The sequence below is a fragment of the Trachypithecus francoisi genome, unplaced genomic scaffold (genome assembly GCF_009764315.1).
Source record: "Trachypithecus francoisi isolate TF-2019V2 unplaced genomic scaffold, Tfra_2.0 Lachesis_group11, whole genome shotgun sequence".
In the NCBI taxonomy this organism is placed as follows: Eukaryota; Metazoa; Chordata; class Mammalia; order Primates; family Cercopithecidae; genus Trachypithecus; species Trachypithecus francoisi.
Genome location: NW_022681456.1, coordinates 124,259,608 through 124,284,477, shown reverse-complemented (window position 1 = coordinate 124,284,477; position 24,870 = coordinate 124,259,608). Strand labels below are relative to the sequence as shown.

The following is a 24,870-nucleotide window of genomic DNA, read 5'->3' as shown; positions in this document are numbered from 1 at the left end:
TTTTTTTAAGGCAGGGTCTTGCTCTATTGCCCAGGCTGGAGTGCAGTGGCTCAACCTTGGCTCACTGTAGCCTCAGCACCCCAGGTTCAAGCCATTCTCATGTCTCAGCCTCTCAAGTAGCTGGGATTACAGAGACGCACCACCACGTCTGGCTAATTTTTGTACTTTTAGTAGAGATGAGGTTTCACCATGTTGGCCAAGCTGGTCTCAAACTCCTGACCTCAAGTGATCCACCCACCTCGGCCTCCCAAAGTGCTGGAATTACAGGCATGAGCCACCATGCCTGGCCAGCCCCCCACAATTCTCTGTGTTAGCCGTTATCCTCCTCCTACTAGTCCCAGGCAAATACTGCTCTTTCTGTCTCTATAGGTTAGTTTTGACTACTATAGAACTTCATACAAATGGAATCATGCATTGTGTACACTTTTGTGTGTTATTTACTCAGCTTTTCCTTTTTTTTTTTTTTGAGACAGGATCTCACTATACAACTTTTTGTATTTTTAGTAGAAATGGGGTTTCACCATGTTGGCCAGGCTGGTCTTCAGCTTTTCTGTAAAATTGGTCTACATGATTAGGTATATTGGTGGCTAATTTTCACTGCTGAATAGTATTCCGTTACATAGGTACGCTACACTGTAATCCCAGCACTTTGGGAGGCCGAGACGGGCGGATCACGAGGTCAGGAGATCGAGACCATCCTGGCTAATACGGTGAAACCCTGTCTCTACTTAAAAATACAAAAAACTAGCCGGGCGACGAGGCGGGCGCCTGTAGTCCCAGCTATTCGGGAGGCTGAGGCAGGAGAATGGCATAAACCCGGGAGGCGGAGCTTGCAGTGAGCTGAGATCCAGCCACTGCACTCCAGCCTGGGTGGCAGAGCAAGACTCCGTCTCAAAAAAAAAAAAAAAAAAAACATAGGTACGCTACAATTTGTATATTCTTCTGTCAATGTGATGTACTTCGGGTTATTTCCAACTTTAGGCTTTCATGAATAAAGCTGCTGTGAACATTTGGGTACAATTCTTTGTGTAAACACATACTTCTTTTTCTTCTTCTTGGGTAAATACCCAAGAGTGGAACTGCTGGATCAAATAGGTAAATGCACATTTAACTCTTTCTTTTTTAATTGATTTTATTTTTTATAAGGACAGGGGCTCACTATATTGCCCAAGCTGGTCTTGAACTCCTGGGTTCAAGAAATCCTCCTGTCTTGGCCTCCCCAAAGTTCTGGGATTATAGGTGTGAGCCACTACCCCCAGCTACACTTAACTGAAGAAAATGCCAAATTGTTGTTACCAGTTTCCATTGTCATCAGGTGTGTAAGAGAGCCCCAACTGCTGTACAGCCCCATCAGCACTTAGTAATATCAGCCCTGTCAGTTACAATCACACTTGTGAGTGTGTGTTAGTATCTCATTGTGATTTTAATTTGCATTAAAATGAAATGCAATGAACGTCTTTTCATGTACTTATTAGTTATGTCAGCCCTGTTAGTTACAATCACACTTGTGAGTGTGTTAGTATCTCATTGTGATTTTAATTTGCATTAAAATTAAATGCAATGAACATTTTTTCATGTACTTATTAGTTATTTATATATCTTTTTTCTGAAACCTGTTCAAATTTTTTGTCTTCCCTCCCTGTCTCACTCACCCCCCACCCACCCCAGAGACAGAATTTTGCTCTTGCTGCCCAGGTTGGAGTACAATGGCGCTATCTTGGCTCACTGCAACCTCCACCTCCCGGGTTCAGGTGATTCTCTTGCCTCAGTCTCCCAAGTAGCTGGGATTACAGGCGTGCGCCACCATACATGGCTGATTTTTGCATTTTTAGTAGAGAAGGGGTTTCATCATGTTGGTCAGGCTGGACTCAAACTGCTGGCCTCAGGTGATCAACCCACCCCAGACTCCCAAAGTGCTGGGATTACAGACATGAGTCACCACGCCTGGCCTTGCCCATCTTTTAATTGGGTTCTTTGTCTCATTACTGAGTTGTAAGAGTTTTTTACATATTGTGGATATAAGCTTTGTCATATCTGTATACAAATGCTCCTCAGCTTACAATGAAGTCACGTCTCCATAATCCCATTATAAATTCAAAATATGGTTAAGTTGAAAATTCATTTAATACACCTAACCTGGATGGGTGCAGCAGCTCACGCCTGTAATCCCAGCACTTTGGGAGGCCGAGGTGGGTGGATCGCCTGAGGCCAGGAGTTCAAGACCAGCCTGACCAACATGCAGAAACCCCGTCTCTACTAAAAGTACAAAAATTAGCCGGGCATGGTGACACATGCCTGTAATCTCAGCTACTCTAGAGGCTGAGGCAAGAGAATCACTTGAACCCAGGAGGCGGAGATTGCCGTGAGCCGAGATTGAGCCATTGCACTCCAACCTGGGCAACAAGAGCAAAACTCCATCTCAAAAAAAATTAAAAAATAAATAATACACCTAACCTACCAAACATCATAGCCTAGCCTACCTTAAACATGCTCAGAACACTTACATTAGCACACACTTAGGCAAAATCATCTAACACAAGACTATTTTTAAATGAAGTGCTTAACATTTCATTCAATTCATTGAATACTGCACTTAACGGGAAAAATCAAATGGCTCTATGGGTACTAGAAATATAATTTCTACTGAACACATATCGCCTACACACCATTGTAAAATTGAAAAATCTAAGTCATGCCATCATTAAGCTGGGGACTGTCTGTATGTATTTCCCTTAGCCTCTGGTTTGCCTTTTTATTTCCTTAATGGTGTCTTTTGAAGAGCAGAAGTTTAATTAAGTTTTGGTAAAGTTCAGTTTATCAATTGGATTGCTTTTTATGGTTAGTGCTTTTTGTCTATGAAATCATTGTCTACTCAGAAGGCACAAAGATATTCTCCTATATTTTCTTCTAGTACTTATATATTTTTAGTTTTAGCTTTTACACTAAGCCTAGGATACATTTTGAGTTATTTTTGTATATGGTGTGATGTCAGGGTCAGAGACGGAGTCTTGTTCTTTCGCCTAAGCTGGAGTGCAGTGTCGAAATCTCAGCTCACTGCAACCTCTGCCTCTTGGGTTCAAGCGATTCTCCTGCCTCAGCCTCCCAAGGAGCTGGGATTACAGGTGTGCAGCCTCATGCCCAGATAATTTTTTTGTACTTTTAGTAGAGACGGGATTTCACAATGTTGGTCAGGCTGGTCTCAAACTCCCGACCTCAAGTGATCCACCCTCCATGGCCTCTGAAAGTGCTGAGATTACAGGCAAGAGCCACGGTGCCTGGCCAGGATTCTTTTCTGTACATATGAATATCTGCATTGTTTCCCCCCGTATGGATATTTAGTTTTATAGCATCATTTGTTTCAAAAAATATATACTTTTCCCACCAGGCACTGTGGCTCATGCCTGTAATCCTAACACTTTGGGAACCCAAGGTGGGCAGACCACTTGAGGTCAGGAGTTCAAGACCAACCTGGCCAACATGGTAAAACTCTGTCTCTACTAAAAATACAAAAATTAGCTGGGCATGGTGGTGCATGCGTGTAATCTCAACTACTCAGGAGGCTGAGACAGGAAAATTCCTTGAACCTGGGAGGCAGAGGTTACAGTGAGCCAAGATCTCGCCAGTGTACTCCAGGCTGGGTGACAGAGTGAGACTCCATCTCAAAAAAGAAAGAAAGAAAGAAAGAAAGAAATACATATATATGTGTGTGTATGTGTGTGTACACTTTTCCCATTGGGTTATCTTGGCACCTTTATTTAAAAACCAATTGGCGCCGGGCGCAGTGGCTCAAGCCTGTAATCCCAGCACTTTGGGAGGCCGAGACGGGCAGATCACGAGGTCAGGAGATCGAGACCATCCTGGCCTACACGGTGAAACCCCGTCTCTACTAAAAAATACAAAAAAACTAGCTGGGCAAGATGGCGGGCGCCTGTAGTCCCAGCTACTCGGGAGGCTGAGGCAGGAGAATGGCGGTAAACCTGGGAGGCGGAGCTTGCAGTGAGCCGAGATCGCGCCACTGCACTCCAGCTTGGGCGACAGAGCGAGACTCCGTCTCAAAAATAAATAAAAACCAATTGGCAGTCTGGGCGCTGTGGCTCACATCTGTAATCCTAGCACTTTGGAAGGCAGAAGCGGGTGGATCACCTGAGGTCAGGAGTTCAAGACCAGCCTGGCCAACATGGTGAAATCTCTTCTCTACTAAAAATACAAAAATTAGGCCGGGTGCTATAGCTCATGCCTGTAATCCCAGCACTTTGGGAGGCCGAGGCAGGCGTATCACCTGAGGTCGAGAGTACAAGACCAGTCTCACCAACATGGTGAAACCCTGTCTCTGCTAAAAATGCAAAAATTAGCTGGGCATGGTGGCGCATGCCTGTAATCCCAGCAACTCGGGAGGCTGAGGTGGGAGAATCGCTTGAACCTGGGAGGTGGAGGTTGTGATAAGCTGAGATCAAGCCATTGCACTCCAGCCTGGGCAACGAGAGTGAAACTCCAAAATAAAATTAAATAAAATAATAAATAAAATAAAATAAAATAATAAAATTAACCGAGTGTGGTGGCAGGTGCCTATAATTCCAGCTACTCCGGAGGTTGAGGCAAGAGAATCTCTTCAATCTGCGGGACGGGGATTACAGTGAGCCAAGATCTAGCCACTTCACTCTAGCCTGGGCGGAAGAGCAAAACTCAGTCTCAAAATATAAAAAATAAATAAAATAAAAAATCAATTGGCAGCCAGGTGCAATGGCTTAGGTTTGCAATCCCAGCACTTTGGGAGGCCGAGGTAGGCGGATCACTTGAGGTCTAGAGTTCGAGACCAGCATGGCCAACATGGTGAAACATCTCTACTAAAAACACAAAAATTCGGCCGGGCGCGGTGGCTCAAGCCTGTAATCCCAGCATTTTGGGAGGCTGAGACGGGCGGATCACGAGGTCAGGAGTTCGAGACCATCCTGGCTAACACGGTGAAACCCCGTCTCTACTAAAAAATACAAAAAGCTAGCCGGGCAAGGTGGCGGGCGCCTGTAGTCCCAGCTACTCAGGAGGCTGAGGCAGGAGAATTGCATGAACCCGGAAGGTGGAGCTTGCAGTGAGCCAAGATCATGCCACTGCACTCCAGCCTGGGCGACAGAGCAAGACTCTGACTCAAAAAGAAAAAGAAAAAAAGCATATGCAAGACCTCTACACAGAAATAAACCTGCACATCTACGGTCAATTCATTTTATTTTAATTTTAATCGTGGTAAAATGGCATAATATAAAATACACCATCTTACCCATTTTGAAGAGTTCAGTTCAGGGCCGGATGGGGTGGCTCATGCCTGTAATTTGGGAGTCCAAGGCAGGTGGATCACCTGAGGTCAGGAGTTTGAGACCAGCCTGGCCCCTGGCCAACATGGTGAAACCCTGTCTCTGCTAAAAAAAAAAAAAAAAAATGGCTAGGCATGGTGATGTACTCCTGTAATCCCAGCTACTCAGAAGGCTGAGGCAGGAGAATCACTTGAACCCGGGAAGCGGAGGTTTCAGTGAGCCAACATTGTGCCATTGCACTCCAGCCTGGGTGACAAGAGCGAGACTGTCTCAAAAAAAAAAAAAAGAGTACAGTTCAGCAGTGTTAGGAGTATTCATATTGCTGTGCAATAGATCTTCAGAATTTGTTCATCTTACAAATCTGAAACTTTATACCCATTAAACAACAAATCTCTACTTCCCCTTCCTCCCTAGCCCCTGGCATCCACATTCTACTTTTCATTTATATGAATTCGACTACTTTGGATACCTCAGCCAAGTGAAATCATACAAATATTTGGCTTTTTGTATTTTTTTTTTTTTTGAGACGGAATCCCATTCTGTTACCCAGGCTGGAGTGCAATGGCAAGATCTCTGCTCACTGCAACTTCCGCCCCCCCGATTCTCCTGCCTTAGCCTCCCAAGTAGCTGTGATTACAGGTGCCCACCACCACACCTGGCTAATTTTTTGTATTTTTAGTAGAGACGGGGTTTTACCATGTTGGTCAGGCTGATCTTGATCTCCTGACCTCAGGGGATCCACTCGCCTCGGCCTCCCAAAGTGCTGGGATTACAGGAGGTGTGAGCCACCACATCCAGCCACTCTTATTTCACTTAATGTAATATCCTCAAGATTCATCCATGTTGTAGCATGTGACAGGATTTGTTTCTTTTTAAAGCCTGCATAATGTTCATTAAATGTGTATATCACATTTTGCTTTTTCATTAGTCAGTGACATTGTATTGCTTCTACTTTTTGGCTATTGTGAATTGTGGCGCTATAAACACAGGTGTACAAAGATCTCTCTGAGATCCCTGTAAGTTTTTTGTTTTCTTTTGTATTTGTTTTTTAAGTGAGATAAGGTCTCTGTTGCCTAGGCTAGAGTGCAGTGAAACAATCACAGCTCACTGCATCCTGAACTCTTGGGCTCTGCCTCAGCCTCTCAAGCAGCTGTGACTATAGGTACTTGCCACCATGCTCAGCTAATTTTTTAATTTTTTGTAGAGACTGGGTCTCACGATGTTGCCCAGGCAGATCTCAAATTCCTAGGCTCAAGCAATCCTCCCTCCTCAGCCTCCCAAAATGCTGGAATTACGGTTGTGAGAAACTGCACTCCGCTTCCTCAGGGTAGTTCCAGTTACTAGGAACTGAAGCAGGAGGGTTGCTTGAACCCAGGAGATCAAGGCTGAAGTGAGCTATGATCACACCACTGGTGCTCTAGCCAAGTCAACAGATGCCTGTTTTATGTTTGTTTCAATGGCAAGAACATCATTGACATTAAATGTCAACTCAGGAATTTTGAGGAGATGAGGGCATTCTGTGTAAGAATACTTCTCTTTCTTATCTCTACTATTTGGTTTGCCATGCGTATGCTTATGGATTTTCAGTTTGGGTTGCAAAAAATACTCACTTGGTGTCCTAGTGTATTGTATATATGTCTGTGTGTGTGTGCGTGTAAATAGCTATTTAACAGAGGAAAAAGGGAAACAATAATACTTGTAAGATAAACATCTGAATTATATATTTGGCATCCCAGCCAGAATCATTTGAACCAGCTGCATTTTGTACTAAATCAATGGGATTACAGGTGTGAGCCACCGCGCCTAACCTAAATTTCAATCAATATGTGCCAAGTGATTATTATTTAAAAATATTAGCTTGAGAAGAGTTCTCAGACTCAATTTTATTGTCATGAGCCTCTTACAGTGAGGTCTCACAGACTTCCTTTTTCCTTCATGCCACTGACTCTGAGACCATCTGGCACTATGACACCTCTGTTGGGTAATCAAGCCATAAATCAAAATCTTTAGTCTCCAATTCCTGTACTGCCTTTCTCAAAATGCAGCCTGAGTCTCAAAAATAAGGTACCTGTAACCAAGGACTCCAACCCCTATTTAATCATCTATCAAACCTGAAATAGAAACCCAATTTCAGCCGGGTGCGGTGGCTCTCGCCTGTAATCCCAACACTTTGAGATGCTGAGGCGGGCAGATTACATGAGGCCAGGAGTTTGAGACCAGCGTGGCCAAGATGGTGAAACCCCATATGGGAAGAGAAAGAAAGAGTTGGAGTGGGAAATAGGTTCCTTAAAAGGAATTGAATATTGCAAAAGAGTTCATGTGTACTCACATACACACAATTATAAACAGAGACAAAGGGAAAAATACCTGACTCAAGAGGAGTGTGCTTTTCATCATCCCATGGTTTATCCATGAAGCCACTGAAATTATATGCAAAATAGTTTGCGTTTATGTGCGTTATTTTCTGGGGGAGTGTCTACATGTTTTATCAGGTTCTTAATGGGTCCTTCAATCCCCCAGACGAAAAGAACCATATTTTCATAGATTTGCTTTTCCCCATTTAAGTCAGCAGAGGGCAGAAAAACAATAGAATTAGCAGAGCCACCAACAATACAGAAATTGCTAAAACTCCTTGAGTCTCTCTCAGTTTCTGCCATCTGTTTCCTGCCTTTGCTCTAGATCAAATTCCCTGACATCTCCCTCTGTCAAAATACTACTATCTCTGAATAACCATATCAAGATAAGCAGCACTTCTTCTTCTTTTTTTTTTTTTTTTTTTTTTTTTTTTTTTTGAGACGGAGTCTTGCTCTGTCTCCTGGGCTGGGGTGCAGTGGCCGGATCTCAGCTCACTGCAAGCTCCGCCTCCCGGGTTTATGCATTCTCCTGCCTCAGCCTCCGGAGTAGCTGGGACTACAGGCGCCCGCCACCTCGCCCGGCTAGTTTTTTGCATTTTTAGTAGAGACGAGGTTTCACCGTGTTAGCCAGGATGGTCTCGATCTCCTGACCTCGTGATCCGCCCATCTCGGCCTCCCAAAGTGCTGGGATTACAGGCTTGAGCCACCGCGCCCGGCCAACTTCTTCTTCTTATTTTTTTTTTTTTTGAGATGAAGTCTTGCTCTGTCACCCAGGCTGGAGTGCAATGGCGCCATCTCGGCTCACTGCAACCTCCACCTCCTGAGTTCAAGTGATTCTCCTGCCTCAGCTTCCCGAGCAGCTGGGACTACAGGAGCCCACCACCATGCCTGGCTAATTTTTGTATGTTTAGTAGGGATAGGATTTCACCATGTTGGTCAGGCTGGTCTCAAACTCCTGACCTCAGGTGACCCATCCCCCTTGGACTCCCAAAGTGCTGGGATTAGAAGCGTGAGCCACCGCATCCTACCTCTTCTTTTATTTAGTTGAACCAAGTCTTTAATTTGCATTTTTCTTTTTTAAAATCATCATTCCAGAAGAATTTAATCTTCTCATTTCTGTTTACACCTGTGGTAGTTATCATATTCTCTTTCACAACAGATATTGTTTTAATTACTATTGTTCCAGGAGACCTTGAACAATTACCCTACGAGGAGCCTAAAGCTCCCATATCACTTACCACATAATTATTACATATGATTTACTTTTTGAAAGATGAAAAATAGGTCTGGGCCCGGTGGCTCGCAGTTGTAATCCCAGCCCTGAGGGATGCTGAGGCTAGTGGATCACTTCAGGTCAGGATTTCCAGACCAGCCTGGCCAACAAGGCGAAACCCTGTCATTACTAAAAATACAATAATTAGCTGGGTGTGGTGCCATGCCTGTAATCCCAGCTACTCGGGAGCTGAGGTTCGAGAATCGCTTGAACCCGGGAGGCAGAGGTTGCAGTGAGCCGAGATCCAGCCACTGCACTCCAGCCTGGGCAACAGAGTGAGACTCTGTCTCAAAACAAAGGAGGAGGAGGAGCAGGAAATAGTTTGTGGCTAAAACAATTCTCAATTAAGTTTTACTATCTCAAAAAGATAAATTTTACATTATCACAACAGGGTAAAATGATGGCAGTGATAAATTTTTGCCCAGAAAGAATTACCCCTACTCTTGCTGTTTAATGCTTTTTGTTATTAAAAGAGAGAATAAAGAATCTATCTGTCCATTAAACCCACTTGAATATATATACATATATATGTATGCATGTGTGTGGTACATATGTGTGTCTGTGTGATATACATGTTCTTTTTCTTTCTTTTTTTTTTTTTTTGAGACAGTCTTGCTCTGTTTTCTAGGCTGGAGTGCAGTGGTGCAATCACAGCTCACCGCAGCCTTCGACTCCCAGGCTCAAGTGATCCTACCATCTCAGATGTGGCTGCAGCCTAGGACCACAGGGCCTGCCACCACGCCCGACTAATTTTTTTTTTTTTTTCGGTAGAGATGGGATCTCTCTGTGTTGCCCAGGCTAGTCTCAAACTCCTGGGCGCAAGAGATCCTTGTGCCTCAGCCTTTCAAAGTGCTGGGATTACAGGCATGAGCCACTGTGCCCAGACCTGAAGGAATGCATTTACGTTTGCATGTATTGAAGAAAATCCAGAGCTAAACAGTAGCTGAAGTGGTCAAAATAGATTTTATTCAGGACGATTGCAATAGGGGAAAAGGGGCCTAGTTTAGAATGGGCTTAATTCCAAATACAGCAAGGAAAAATGGATATGAAAGTATGAAGTCATATGTAATTTGACTAGTCTAGTAATTTTCCAGTCTCTGACGGAAAACTTTTATCTCTGATGGAAAATTACTACGAAAAAACATTAGGAGTAAAGGGGGAGTCTGGCTAAATCAACCTAACAGAATTCTTGCTGAAGACAGGCCAAGGTGATCAGACATCACCTGGAGGCAATGCAGGATGAGGAATCTGGTCGCTTAATGACGGTGATCTTATATCAGCGTTGGAAATTCTTGCCAGAACTGAACAAAGAAGTCCAAGGTCGGGCTGAGTAGAAAAGCAAGCTCAGAAGAGCCCGACCAAAGTCTGGTCCGGGAGAAAATCTCGGCATATGCAATCACTGACAATGATTTCTATCCTACAAAAAGTGGGAAAAAACAACAGAACATATCCCTTTCCTGTTGAAACAGGTGCCTGTTTTCAGTCACAATTCTTGTCAAAAGTCAATAGATTCAGATCTTTAAAGACACATGCTCCAAATATTCCACTCAAAAGCAAAGCACAGAAACCACTGCGATAAGAGTTGAAGTGCTCAACATCATTTTGAGGAGACAATAAAATGTTGAGAAAATAATCCTACAACTACCCCTGGTGTACTGATGTTTATGCTCCATTGCTTTTTTGTTTTATGTAATTTTAATTTTTTCATTTTTAATTATTATTATTTTGAGATAGGGCGTCACTCTGTCACCCAAGTTGGAGTGCAGTGGCATGGTCTCAGCTCACTGCAACCTCCGCTGCCCAGGCTCAAGTAATGCTCCGGCCTCAGCCTCCCAAATAGCTGGAACCACAGGCCTGCTTTACCACACCCAGAAAATTTTTTTTTTCTTTTCTTTCTTTCTTTTTCTTTTTTTTTTTTTTTTGTAGAGATGGGGTTTTACCATGTTGCCCAGACTGGTCTCGAACTCCTGACCTCAAGTGAACTGCCCACGTCGGCCTCCCAAAGTGCTGGGATTATAGGCATGAGCCTATATGAGTCCCTTCATCTCATAAAAATGAATGCCTTCATTTTAAATTTTTTAGGGATTTTAATTTCTTGCTATGTTGCCTAGGATGGAGTGGAGCTCCTGGCATTAAGTGATTCTCCCCTCTCAGTCTCCTGAGTAGCTGAATGCACGTCACTGAGCCTGGTTTTATTTATTTATTTGTTTGTTTATTTATTTATTTATTTTAGGCTAGTCAAGTGAAGCAGTGGGAGTGGATAAGGAGCAAAGATTATTTTATTTTAAAAGAAAAATTGCCAGGTGTGGTGGCTCACACTTGTAATCCCAGCACTTTGGGAGGCCAAGGTGGGTGGATCACAAGGTCAGGAGTTTGAGACCAGCCTGACCAACATGGTGAAACCCCATCTCTAATAAAAATACAAAAATTAGCTGGGCGTGGTGGCATGTGCCTGTAATCTCAGCTACTCAGGAGGCTGACACAGGAGAATCACTTGAACCCAGGAGGTGGAGGTTGCAGTGAGCTGATATTGTGCCACTGCATCCCAGCCTGGGCAACAGAGCGAGACGCCGTCCCCCCTCCAAAAAAAAGAAGAAGAAAAAGAAAACAGGCCGGGCGCGGTGGCTCAAGCCTGTAATCCCAGCACTTTGGGAGGCCGAGACGGGCGGATCACGAGGTCAGGAGATCGAGACCATCCTGGCTAACACAGTGAAACCCCGTCTCTACTAAAAAATACAAAAAACTAGCCGGGCAAGGTGGCGGGCGCCTGTAGTCCCAGCTACTGGGGAGGCTGAGGCAGGAGAATGGCGTAAACCCAGGAGGCGGAGCTTGCAGTGAGCCGAGATCCGGCCACTGCACTCCAGCCCGGGCTAGAGCGAGACTCCGTCTCAAAAAAAAAAAAAAAAAGAAAGAAAGAAAGAAAAAAAAGAAAAAGAAAAAGAAAACAAAAAAAGAAAACAAAAATTAACCCCAGTCTGATTTGAGGAAGTACAATTTTACGATAAACTACTACTCAAAGGCAGAATCTGTATCTTATTTTTTGTCTCCCTTTCAAGGTGATGGGGCTCAGGACATGCTACCCCAAAATACAGCACCTTGGTATTTGAGGAAACAGAAGCCTGAAAGTCTTTTTCACTTTCTCCTGCCCTTCTTCTTAAAGCAAGCCATGAAAGAATGCTCTGCCCTTCCTCTGCATAAGACCTTCATTCTAGATATATCCTCTCTATACCCAAAGAAAAGGAACATCTTTATCCTTAAAGACACAGAGGCACTAAGAAGAATCTGAACAAACAGGCCTTGCTAAGTTCTCCTCCAGTTCCTTTGTTTTTTTTGTTTGTTTTTGGAGGTGGGGGTCTCACCATGTTGCCCAAGCTGGTCAAGCTGGTCTTGAACTCCTGGATTAAAGTGACCCTCATGTCTTGGCCCCCCAAGCAGCAAGGACTACAGGCTCACACAACAGTGCCCAGCCATTCCCAGTATGTTACCATTAGATCAGACTCCCTGTGTCCAATCAGACTTCTGCACAACTGTCCACCCCTTTATCAAACTTAACACAAGTTTCCCTGTTTCTTTGAGTCTTCATTTCTGAAGATTCTCTTTTCACTAAAACTTAAATAAATTTGATTGCTTTTCTCTTGTTAATCCTTTTTTTTTTTTTCTTTCTTTTTTTTTTTTTTTTGAGGCGGAGTCTCGCTCTGTCTCCCGGACTGGAGTGCAGTGGCCGGATCTCAGCTCACTGCAAGCTCCGCCTCCCGGGTTTACGCCATTCTCCTGCCTCAGCCTCCCGAGTAGCTGGGACTACAGGCGCCCGCCACCTCGCCCAGCTAGTTTTTGTATTTTTAGTAGAGACGGGGTTTCACCGTGTTAGCCAGGATGGTCTCGATCTCCTGACCTCGTGATCCACCCGTCTCGGCCTCCCAAAGTGCTGGGATTACAGGCTTGAGCCACCGCGCCCGGCCTTTTTTTTTTTTTTTTTGAGACAGAGTCTCGCTCTGTCACCAGGTTAGAGTGCAGTGGCACAATCTCCACTCACTGCAGTACCTCCACTTCCCAGGTTTAAGCGATTCTCCTGCCTCAGCCTCCTGAGTAGCTGGGACTACAGGTGCATGCCACCATACCTGGCTAATTTTTGTATTTTTAGTGGAGACGGGGTTTCACCATGTTGGCCAGGATGGTCTCAGTTCCTGACCTAGTGATCTGCCCACCTCGGCCTCCCAAAGTGCTGAGATTACAAGTGTGAGCCACCGTGCCCGACCAATCATGTTATATGTGCCTCAGTCATGAATTTAGCAATGAGTAAAGAAAGAAATCTCTTTCCCCCCACAAAGGCATTCAGTAAATGTGAAATTGAATAGAAATAAGTTAAATTGATGGTAAAAATTACTGCCATTAAATAAAATAATGAGTCTTAAAATGTTCTGAAATAGCTGTGCTGTACACACATGCTTAATTTACTTAAATTTTGGAATAAAGAGTCCTATCTTGCCCCAATCTGCCCAAATTACAGCCTATAACTTGGCCTACAGGGTGCATACTCTGCCTATCGTACACTGGTCTGACGAACATGAAGATTCTAGTAGAGAAATAGAATAATGTGGATCCCAAAACCATGAAGGCAGTTATGCATGCATTTCTTTAGTTTTAGGCATGGTAATGACCTCAGGAGATAATCTGATTCATTCAGGAACAGAACAAACCAGCAAACTACAGAACAACTGGAAAAAGGCAGTAGCCACTATTCTTTTTTTTTTTTTTTTTTGAGACGGAGTTTCACTCTAGTTGCCCAGGCTGGAGTGCAATGGCACGATCTCAGCTGGCTGTAACCTCCACCTCCTGAGTTCAAGCTATTCTCCTGCCTCAGCCTCCCGAGTAGCTGAGATTACAGGCGTGAGCCACCACGCCTGGCTAATTTTGTTTTTGTTTTTGTTTTTTTTGAGACGGAGTCTTGCTCTGGCCCAGGCTGGAGAGCAGTAGTGCCAACTTGGCTCACTGCAAGCTCCGCTTCCTGGGTTCACGCCATTCTCCTGCCTCAGCCTCCCGAGTAGCTGGGACTACAGGTGCCTGTCACCATGCCTGGCTAATTTGTTTGTATTTTTAGTAGAGACGGGGTTTCACCGTGTTAGCCAGGATGGTCTCGATCTCCTGATCTCATGATCCACCCGCCTTGGCCTCCCAAAGTGCTGGGATTACAGGCTTGAGCCACCGTGCCTGGCCTCTAGATTTTTTTATATCTATACAAATTTTGCATTTCACCCCAAAATTTATCCATATTTGTTTTAATATCAATTTTATGTTAATTATACATGAGTCAGCTTATGCTTTTGTCTCTACAATTCCATGTCTGAAAATTTTCTGAGAGGGTGGGGACTAAAAATGGACAATGATATGTGAACACAGAGTTATAACCCTATTCCATCATGAAAACTGCAAACTTCATAATGTCTAGTGATAAACATTCTCTGAAGTAAATTATGGTGTATCTAAACAAACACATACAGTTGCAGCCGTTAAATTAACTAGGGCCAGGCGCAGTGGCTTACACCTATAATCCCAGCACTTTGGGAGGCCAAGGCCGGTGGACCACCTGAGGTCAGGAGTTCAAGACCAGCCTGGCCAAAATGGTGAAACCCCATCTCTACTAAAAATACAAAAATTAGCCGGGCGCCGGGTGAGGTGGCTCATGCCTGTAATCCCAGCACTTTGGGAGGCCGAAGTGGGCGAATCACCTGAGGTCAGGGGCTCAAGACCAGCCTGACCAACATGGAGAAACCTTATCTCTATTAAAAACACAAAATTAGCTGGGTGTGGTGGCACATACTTGTAATCCCAGCTACTCCGGAGGCTGAGGCGGGAGAATTGCTTGAACCTAGGAGGCAGAAGTTGCTGTGAGCCAAGATCGCGCCATTGCACTCCAGCCTGGGCAACAAGAGAGAAACTCCGTCTCAAACAAACAAAAAACTTAGCTGGGCATGGTGACCTGTGCCTATAATGCCAGCTACTCAGGAGGCTGAGGCAGGATAATCGACTGAACCCAGCGGGTGGAGGCTGCAGACAGCTGAGATGGTGCCGCTACACACCAACCTGGGTGACAAAGTGAAACCCTGTCTCAAAATTTTTTCTTTTCTTTTTTTTTTGAGACAGAGTTTCACTCTTGTTGCCCAGGCTGGAGTGCAATGGCACGATCTCAGCTCACTGCAACCTCTACCTCCCAGGTTCAAGTGATTCTCCTGCCTCAGCCTCCCAAGTAGCTGAGATTATGGCATGTGCCACCACGCCCAGCTAATTTTTTGTATTTTTAGTAGAGACAGGGTTTCACCATGTTAGCTAGGATGGTCTCAATCTCCCGACCTCAGGTGATCTGCCCACCTCAGCCTCCCGAAGTGCTGGGATTACAGGGAAGAGCCATCGCACCCAGCCCTCAAAATAAAATAAAATAAAATAAAATTGTATGTACAATGTGATCTGCACTATAGGAATCAAATGGAACATCAATAAAAGACCAGAAAGGGGCTGGTCTAACTAGGGCTGGACGCAGTGGCTTTCACCTGCAATCCCAGCACTTTGGGAGGCCGAGGCTTCCTTCAAAAAAATGATTATTATTATTATTATTTTGAGATGGAGTCTTGCTCTGTAGCCAGGCTGGAGTGCACTGGCACGATCTCAGCTCACTGCAACCTGTCTCCAGGGTTCAAGTGATTCCCCTGCCTCTGCCTCCCAAGTAGCTGGGACTACAGGCAAGCACCACCACACCCGGCTGATTTTTTTCTATTTTGGTAGAAACGTGGTTTCACTATGTTTGCCAAGATGGTCTCGATCTCCTGCCCTCATGATCCGCCTGCCTCAGCCTGTCAAAGTGCTGGGATTACAGGCATGAGCCACCGCGCCCGGTCTAAAAATTTTTTAATGTAACACTATTAGCATATCAGATCTGCCAGGGAGAGCCAGGGAGAGTTGCTGACCTTAGGAAAATTTGTTAGCTTCTCTAAACCTCAGCTTCTTTGTCTATAAAGCATAAATAACAATGCTTCCCTCAAAGAACAGTGAAATGTTTGTAAAGTAACACGTAGGATAATGCCTGCCCATAATTGGCCATCAGTAAATGCCAGTGTCTGTACTCATATGCATAATGAGTATGTTAGAACAGAAATTAACCACAATTATTAGGGCTCCAGTGTGTGTGTGTGTGTGTGTGTGTGTCTGTCTGTGTGCACGCACACGCAAGATGGGCATCATTAATTATGCTGGGTTTTTCAGGAAGACTAATTATAAACACAGGTATATCGACATTTCCGATCTAAGTGGTCATAAACCAGATAGGTCGTTTTATTAGAAGATTTACCCTAAGAACACTCCTTCTATTCCCATTTCTGACATCCTACCCACACCCACATTCATCGACTACCATGTCTTCATAATGCCGTAGAATGACATTGTCATTGTTGTCCTGGTAGAGCATGGAAATGGGAGACAGCTTGGTGGGGACACACACAGCCTGGGGGATGTCTGGGTCAACTGCATGCATCAGGGCTTGCATGAAAGCATAATTGGAGCTGTTGAGAGAGATGGTCAGTGAGAAGGGACACTCTCCATGGCAGTAATTTGCCATGAACCCCTTGGGGGCAATGATCCACTTGTGCCAACCCAGGTCCTGGAAGTTAATGAATAGCTGGTGACGGTGGCAGAGGTTCTTACAAGAAACCTTGGGGACAGGGATGGCTGCTCTCCTTTTCCGAGAAGGGTGGCACTCATCAGGGTTGAGGGCCACCACCAGCAGGGAGGCATGAAGGGAGCGTCTCAGTCTGGCACAGGTGTCCTCAGGCTGAAAATTCACCCCAGAGTCTCTGTCTTCTTTGACCAGTATCTCCAGGAATAACCCGAAGTTTTTCTGGGGGTTGTCCTTCCAATCCTTAGCTACATCCAGCAGGTTGAAGTGAACAGCACCTTGTGGCCATGGGACTGACCGCAACACAAACATTTTCCCTGGCTTAGGGGTGGTCTGGCCCCACACATGAGGCTCTTGAACCAGGAACAGAGCCAGTTCCAGCTCTGGTCCCAGGTTATAGTAAGAATTGGGCCCCAAGTCCAGGCCCAGCTGGGCCAGTGTCAACTGTTCTCTTTCTTTGATGGCAGACAGGTTAAAGTAGAGGAGCTTTTGCAGGCAGGAGGAAGCTTGGGAGAATTTCTTTGGGTAAAGAAAGAAACCTAGATGGGAAAAGAGACATGTCAGAGTCATAATAATACATTTTAGTTCATATCCACCTATATGATGTACATGTCAGATATCCACATACACAATATAACGGCAGGGAAGAGCCCAAGCACTATCATTCGGAAGCATTTGCTTCTCTATTCCTGAAAGCCAGAGGTTCTTATCTTCACATCCACAGGTTCCCAGAGATTCCTGGATGAAAGGTAGAGGGTGCACGAACTTAGATGGGAAAAATAATTACATCATTATTTCCACTAAAGTAAAGGAAATGTAGCATTTCCTTCATTATGAATATAGGCAACAAATCCCAGTAACATCATCAGGGCCTATGACATTGTTATCAATAATAATCATAGGTGTGTTCATACATTTAGTTGTTGCAAATAACTGAAAACATTTATGGAGGCCAGGCAAGTGGCTTATGCCTGTAATCCCAGCACATTGGGAGGCTGAGATGGGAGATTTGCTTGAGGATAGGAGTTTGAGACCATCCTGGGCAACATAGTGAGAGTCCATCTCTACAAAAAATAAATAAATAAAAGAAAAGAAAAAGAAAAAAAACACTTATGCTAACACTATGCTGAAATTTATGGTAGCTATAGGTATAGTCACCTCCCTAGATCTTGTTATGTATTACATTGATAAAGCATTATATACATGACTATATATACATTTGTTTTTTGTTTTTTGTTTTTTTTTTGTTTTTTTTTTTTTTGAGACGGAGTCTTGCTCTGTCACCCGGGCTGGAGTGCAGTGGCCGGATCTCAGCTCACTGCAAGCTCCGCCTCCCGGGTTCACACCATTCTCCTGCCTCAGCCTCCGGAGTAGCTGGGACTACAGGCGCCCGCCACCTCGCCCGGCTAGTTTTTTGTATTTTTAGTAGAGACGGGGTTTCACCAGGTTAGCCAGGATGGTCTTGATCTCCTGACCTCATGATCCGCCCGTCTCGGCCTCCCAAAGTGCTGGGATTACAGGCTTGAGCCACCGCGCCCGGCCTACATTTGTTTTTAAAATATTTTTAAAATATATTTCAATACTTAATTGGTTTCTTTTGAAATCCTAAATATTTTACTTCAGGCACTTAAACCATTATTCTGAGAAAGAGTCAATAGACTGGGCCAGGTGTGGTGGCTCACACCTGTAATCCCAGCACTCTGGGAGGCCCAGACGGGCAGATAACCTGAAGTCAGGAGACCAGACTGACCAACATGGAGAAACCCTATCTCTACTAAAAATACAAAAAAATTAGTCAGGCATGGTGGCACATGCCTGTAATCCCAGCTACTCGGGAGGCTGAGGCAGAAGAATCACTTGAATTCGGGAGGCAGAGGTTGTGGTGAGCTGATATCACACCAGTGGACTCCAGCCTGGGCAATAAGAGCAAAACTCCGTCTCAATTAAAAAAAAAAAAAAAAAAAAAAGAGGAACCTAGACTGTCAGGTGTTGTTGGCCAAAGTCCAGTCATTCAGATTGGCTTTACTTTTTTTTTTTTCCCAGACGGAGTCTTGCTCTGTCACCCAGGCTAGAGTGCAGTGGCTTGATCTCAGCTCATGGCAACCTCCACTCTTGGGTTCAAGCAATTCTCCTGCATCAGCCTCTGGAGTAGCTGGGATTACAGGTGCACACCATGTCTGGCTAATTGCATTTTTAGTAGAGACGGGGTTTCACCATGTTGGCCAGACTGGTCTCAAACTCCTGACCTCAGGTGATCTGCCCACCTCGGCCTCCCAAAGTGCTGGGATTACAGGCGTGAGCCACCACGCCCAGCCAATTTTTTAAAAAAGTTTTTGTAGAGATAGGGTCTCCCTATGTTGCTCTCCTGAGGTCAAAGGATCCTCCCACCTCTCAAAGTGCTGAGATGACAGTCATGAGCCACTGTGTCCGGCCTCTCCTCATATTGAAGTACAATGTGATGCTTTGATTTGGTCCACGGATGCCCTTCTTCTGAAGTTCCAAGTGTGCTCTCCCTGTTTTCTAAGCTAACTTTCCTGCTTGAATTTTCAAATTTTACCTATTCCTCTAGGAAAAGACCCAATAAGTATACTTTTACTATTTTATTTTTTGCATCTTCAATTTTTCCCTTTCCACAAATAACTTATTTGGCCTAACGCCATCATTTTGTTTGGTAGGATGACTTCACACTTAAGTAGGTATTTTCTGTCTTTTTTTCCCCCTGAGACGGAGCCTTGCTCTGTCACCTAGGCTGGAGTGCAGTTGTGCGATCTTGGCTCACTGCAACCTCCGCCTCCTGGGTGTTCAATGGATTTTCCTGCCTCAGCCTCCCGAGTAGCTGGAATTACAGGTGCTCGCCACCACACCCAGCTAATTATTATTATTATTTTTTGTATGTTTAGTAGAGACAGGGGTGGGGGCGGCAGGTGGGGGAGCTTACCATGTTGGCTAGGCTGGTCTCGAACTCCTGGCCTCATGATCTGCCTGCCTCAACCTCCCAAAGCGCCACCCAAAGTGAGCCACCGCGCCCAGCCTTAAGTAGGTATTTTCTAAGGTCATTCAGCTTGGGGAGAAATTGCGACTCAAACCCAAACACTCTTAAGCGCCCCACCACCATGCCTCTTCATTCTCAAGCGTCATTCAAAACCTAACAAAATTTGGCTGGGCAAGGTGGCTCATGCCTGTAATCCCAGCACTTTGGGAGGTCACGGCAGGCCATTGCCTGAGCTCAGAAGTTAGAGACCAGCCTCATGGCGAGACCTCATCACTATAAAAAAAATACAAAAATCAGCCTGGTGTGGTTGTGCGCACCTGTAGCCTGTAGTCCCAACTACTCTACTCGGTAGGCTGAGGTGGGAAGATCACTTGAGCCCAGGAGGTGGAGGCTGCAGTGAGCTGACATTGTGCCACTGCACTCCAGCCTGGGTGACACAGCAAGACCTGTCTCGAGGGAAAAAAAAGAGAGAGGAAGAGGAAGAAGAAGAAAAGCCTGAAGTACTTGACCAGGCAAATTCTGAGGGAGTACTTCAGGTAGCCTGGATATAGCACGTTTGAAGATGAGCCAAGAATGCATGCTCTAGGATGAATAGATTACTTTGAACTTAGAGTTGAGTGTGCAAGCAGAAGTTGTAAAAGGTGCGACTGGGGAAGTAAGCAGCAGGGTCAGAACAGGCAGGGCATGGTGGGTCAACTCCTGCAGAATTCTGCAGATGAGAATTTTACGTGGAGGAGCAGTATGACTCAATATGCATTTTTTTTTTTTTTTTTTTTTTTTTTTGAGACCGAGTCTCGCTCTGTCACCCAGGCTGGAGTGCTGTGGCCAGATCTCAGCTCACTGCAAGCTCCGCCTCCCGGGTTCACGCCATTCTCCTGCCTCAGCCTCCCGAGTAGCTGGGACTACAGGCGCCGCCACGTCGCCCGGCTAGTTTTTTGTAGTTTTTAGTAGAGACGGGGTTTCACCGTGTTAGCCAGGATGGTCTCGATCTCCTGACCTCGTGATCCGCCCGTCTCGGCCTCCCAGAGTGCTGGGATTACAGGCTTGAGCCACCGCGCCCGGCCAATATGCATTTTTAAAAGGTAATTCTGGGCTGGGTGCGATGGCTCAGGCCTGTAATCCCAGCACTTTGGGAGGCTGAGGCAGGCAGATCACCTGAAGTCAGGAGTTCGAGACCAGCTTGGCCAACTTATAGTAAAACCCTGTCTCTACTAAAAAATTAGCTGGGCGTGGTGGCACATGTCTGTAATCCCAGCTACTTGGGAAGCTGAGGCAGAAGAATCGTTTGAACCCAGGAAGCAGAGGTTGCAGTGAGCTGAGATCGTGCCACTCTACTCCAGCCTGGGAGACAGAGCGAGACTCTCAAAAAAAAAAAAAAAAAGCAAACTTTATATTGTATTCTCAAGGCCATACACAGTTCCTGGCTCACCATAGGTATCCAATAAGTGCTTCTTGGACAAATAAATATTCAAATCTCCTCTCCAGTTGCTGTAAAACTAACCAAGGCTCTAAATTCTGCATCTGAAACACCTGGGAGGTTGTATAGACATGCAGATTCTCAACACCCATTTCAGACTTTGAATAAGAATTGGGTGGGGAGAACAAGGGGCAGGAATGGAGTTGGAGGATCTACTGTTAATGGAAGACCTAAGTTATTTGGTGGGTGGTCAGTTTGGGAAAGTATTGGATGCCACTCACTAGGATCCTTTTAAAAAAGGATATGACAACTGTATATATTATTACTCTCTATTCACAAATCTAGAATAACCTTTGCCACCCAACAAGAGTAGCCAGGAGGTGCAAATAAGGGAAGCAGGAGTCCTGGGCAAACCAACCTCAAAATTTTCATACCCTGCTTGCCACACAGAAGACGGCAGAATGTGTATATATGGGCTGAAGAGTGGGAAACTGAGCTCCGATTCCTCCTTCACCTCTCTCATCGCAACTGAAGCACAAAGCAGTTGATTCAAAAAACAAAAACCTATTTCAAATGCTGACTTTGTTCTCACACACTAGCTGTATGATCTTGAATAGATTACAGGTTACCTACTGTCTGAGCCTCATTTCCTTACTGTTAGAAACTTGATAAGAATATCTAACTTCCTCTCAGGATCGTAGGCTGGAATTAAATGAGATAAAATATGAAAAATACCAGCACAAGGCCACATTAGTAATTGTCATTTCCTATTGTCCTTTCTTCACAACACCCAGTTCCAGATGTTTTTTTGGATAACACTCCCATTTCCTTACCTTGGTCTGGGAGAAAGCGAAGTACATTCCCACGGACACCCAGCTCCTTTACGTAGCATAAGTCTTGGGAGACCCCAGTGGTCGCTGCTGCCTCGCGATCCTGGAAAATTTTCTTCAAGACATAAGGCACAGGTTGGAACTTCTGGGGTGAAGGTGCCTTATCTAAGCCCATAAATTGGAGAAAGACATATTCTTGAAATTGGACTGCCTGGCCCAAAGCCAGAGTTAACAGGAAGCTGAAAGCCAAATCTGGCAAGAAAGGAAGCATGGCCTCTAGAGTGGCTATCAGGCCGGGGAGAGCTCCACTGCCAGACTGCCCAACAATTCAGGGGCTGCTAATTTATCTGATGTAAGATAATCAAGTGTGAATTGCTCTCTTCCCAGCTCCTCAAAGGCCATTGGATGTGAAGACGGAATTTTTTTTTTCTCTTCTCTTGCTCTACTCTTCCAGGAAAAAGTTCACAGAATAAAGATTACCAATGCATGGACATAAACTCTACAACAATGTGAGGTTGTCAGCAGTAGACAGAGTGAAAAGGAGACGTGCATTTATTCATTTAACAAACAGTTACTAAGCATCTATTATGTGCAAGGTGCTGAGATAGGTGCTAGGAACAGAGCAGTGAATAATTCATAGACTTATAATTCATCATCTGCATAGACCAATGCAGAGGGTCGCATGAGGCGCAAGATGGCTTTGAATGCAGCCTCACACAAATTCATAAACTTTTGTAAAACATTATGAATCTTTCTTGTGATTTTTTCTTTTTAATTCATCAGCTATCATTAGTGTTAGCTAACATCATTAGTGTTAGTATATTTTACGTGTGGCCCAAGACAATTCTTCTTCTTCCAGTGTGACCCAGGGAAGCCAAAAGATTGGACACCCCTGTATTAGACAAATACCCAAGTAGATTTCATTATTTTATTTTATTTTTATGTATGTATTTGTTTATTTTTGAAACAGGATCTTGTTCTGTTGCCCAAGCTGGAGTGCAGTGGCCTGATCTTGGCTCACTGCAAGTCTCAATTCCCTGGGCTCAAGAACTCATCCCACCTTAGGCTCTGGAGTAGTTGAGACTACAGGCGTAGGGCGCCACTCCCAGCTAATTGTTTTATTTCTTATAGAGATGGCGCCTTGCCATGTTGTCCAGACTGGTCTTGAACTCCTGGCCTCAAGCAGTCTTCCCACCTCGGTCTCCCAAAGTGCTGGGATTATAGGCATGAGCCACCACACCCAGCCACCAGCCTTGTTTCTCACCACCCACCATCCTTAGTGTGGATGCTCTAATTATATTGACCTATTTGTAGTGCTGTGAGCTGATTTCTTCTCAGAGCCTTTACACAGACCAAGTGCAAAGGTCACCTCTACTTCCACAATTTCGACTCACCAAAATAGACTGAGATATTTCTTTCTCCCACTCAGCCATACTTGGGCATCCATTACAGTTTTTTGTTTGTTTTTTTGAGATGGAGTTTCGCTCTTGTCGCTCAAGCTGGAGTGCAGTGGCGCTATCTCAGATCACCACAACCTCCGCCTCCCAGGTTCAAGTGATTCTCCTGCCTCAGCCTCACTAGTAACTGGGATTACAGGCATGTGCCGCAATGCCCGCCTAATTTTGTAATTTTACTAGAGACGGGGTTTCTCCATGTTGGTCAGGCTGGTCTCAAACTCCCGACCTCAGGTGATCCACCCACCTCGGCCTCCCAAAGTGCTGGGATTATAGTGTGAGCCACCGCGCCCGGCCCTCCATTACAGTTTTTGCAGTGCATTTTACAGTGTGCCTCCCTCCCTTTCAGACAACTCACGCCTTGAGGATGAGAACTGTGTCTCTTCGCCTAAGTATCTTCAGTGTGTCTTTTTTCCCCCAAAGTATCTCCACTGGTGAGGAAAGTGTCTGGCAGGTAGTAGACATTTGATAAATATCTGTGCAAAAAATAAATTAAGGAATTAATTGGTTGCTATTTCTAGAGGTCTCACTCTTTTATATAGTGAGGTTTTCCCCATTCCTTTTTTTTTTTTTTCAGAGTTAGAGACTAGGTTTAGGGAGTGTCTCACTATGTTGCCCAGGCTGGCCTTGAATTACTGGATCAAGGGAATCTTCTGCCTCGGCCTCCAAGTAACTAGAACTACAGGCATGTACCACTGCTCCCAGGTCCCACTTCTCTTATCTACTATTTGTATCTTATCTAACACTTTTAAATTAATCTACAATCTTAACCTTTTTTCAACAATAAGAGTAGGTTGCATTTGGGTTTCTTTTTTTTTTTTTTTTTTTTTTTTTTTTTTTTTGAGACGGAGTCTTGCTCTGCCACCCAGGCTGGAGTGCAGTGGCCGGCTCTCAGCTCACTGCAAGCTCCGCCTCCCGGGTTCACGCCATTCTCCTGCCTCAGCCTCCCGAGTAGCTGGGACTACAGGCGCCCGCCTCGTCGCCCGGCTAGTTTTTGTATTTTTTAGTAGAGACGGGGTTTCACCGTATTAACCAGGATAGTCTCGATCTCCTGACCTCATGATCCGCCCGTCTCGGCCTCCCAAAGTGCTGGGATTACAGGCTTGAGCCACCGCGCCCGGCCGGGTTTTCTTTATTTGATTTTCCTGACTTAAGGTCACAAATCAGACTAACTGGTTCAAATTCTGGTTCCACCACGTGACCATGAGCAAGCCACTCAAGTGTAAAGTGGGAATAAAACATTCTTTGTTAAGGTGCTGAGGGCAACTCATAAAATAATGTATATATGACACTCAGGACAATGTCTGCTGAATGGAAAGCACTCAATAAAAGTTAGCTATTATTATTATCGTCATTATTATTAATTAAAGAGGAGATTGATCAGGTGCAGTGGCTTGTGCCTGTAGTCCCAGCCGCTTGGAAGCCTGAGGTAGGAGGATCCCTTGAGCTCAGGAGTGTGACGCCAACCTGGGTACTATAGCAAGACCCAGTTCCTAAAGGGAAAAAAAAAAAAAGGTTGAGCAGAGCACAAGCTAAGAGAAAAAGAAAAAGAAAAAAAAAAGGCAGGGAGAGAGGTAGTTT

General features: G+C 44.9%; 1 protein-coding gene across 1 annotated transcript; it reads right to left on the bottom strand.

Annotated features, from left to right (window-relative positions):
• Positions 1–16,211: 16,211 nt before the first annotated feature.
• On the bottom strand, positions 16,212–22,398 carry GDF3 (growth differentiation factor 3). The gene is made up of 2 exons (XM_033223570.1): positions 21,839–22,398; positions 16,212–17,135 (listed from the first exon to the last, which is right to left on the bottom strand). The coding sequence occupies exons 1-2, from the start codon at positions 22,104–22,106 to the stop codon at positions 16,309–16,311; spliced, it is 1,095 nt and encodes a 364-aa protein (XP_033079461.1). The 5' UTR covers positions 22,107–22,398; the 3' UTR covers positions 16,212–16,308.
• Positions 22,399–24,870: the final 2,472 nt, after the last annotated feature.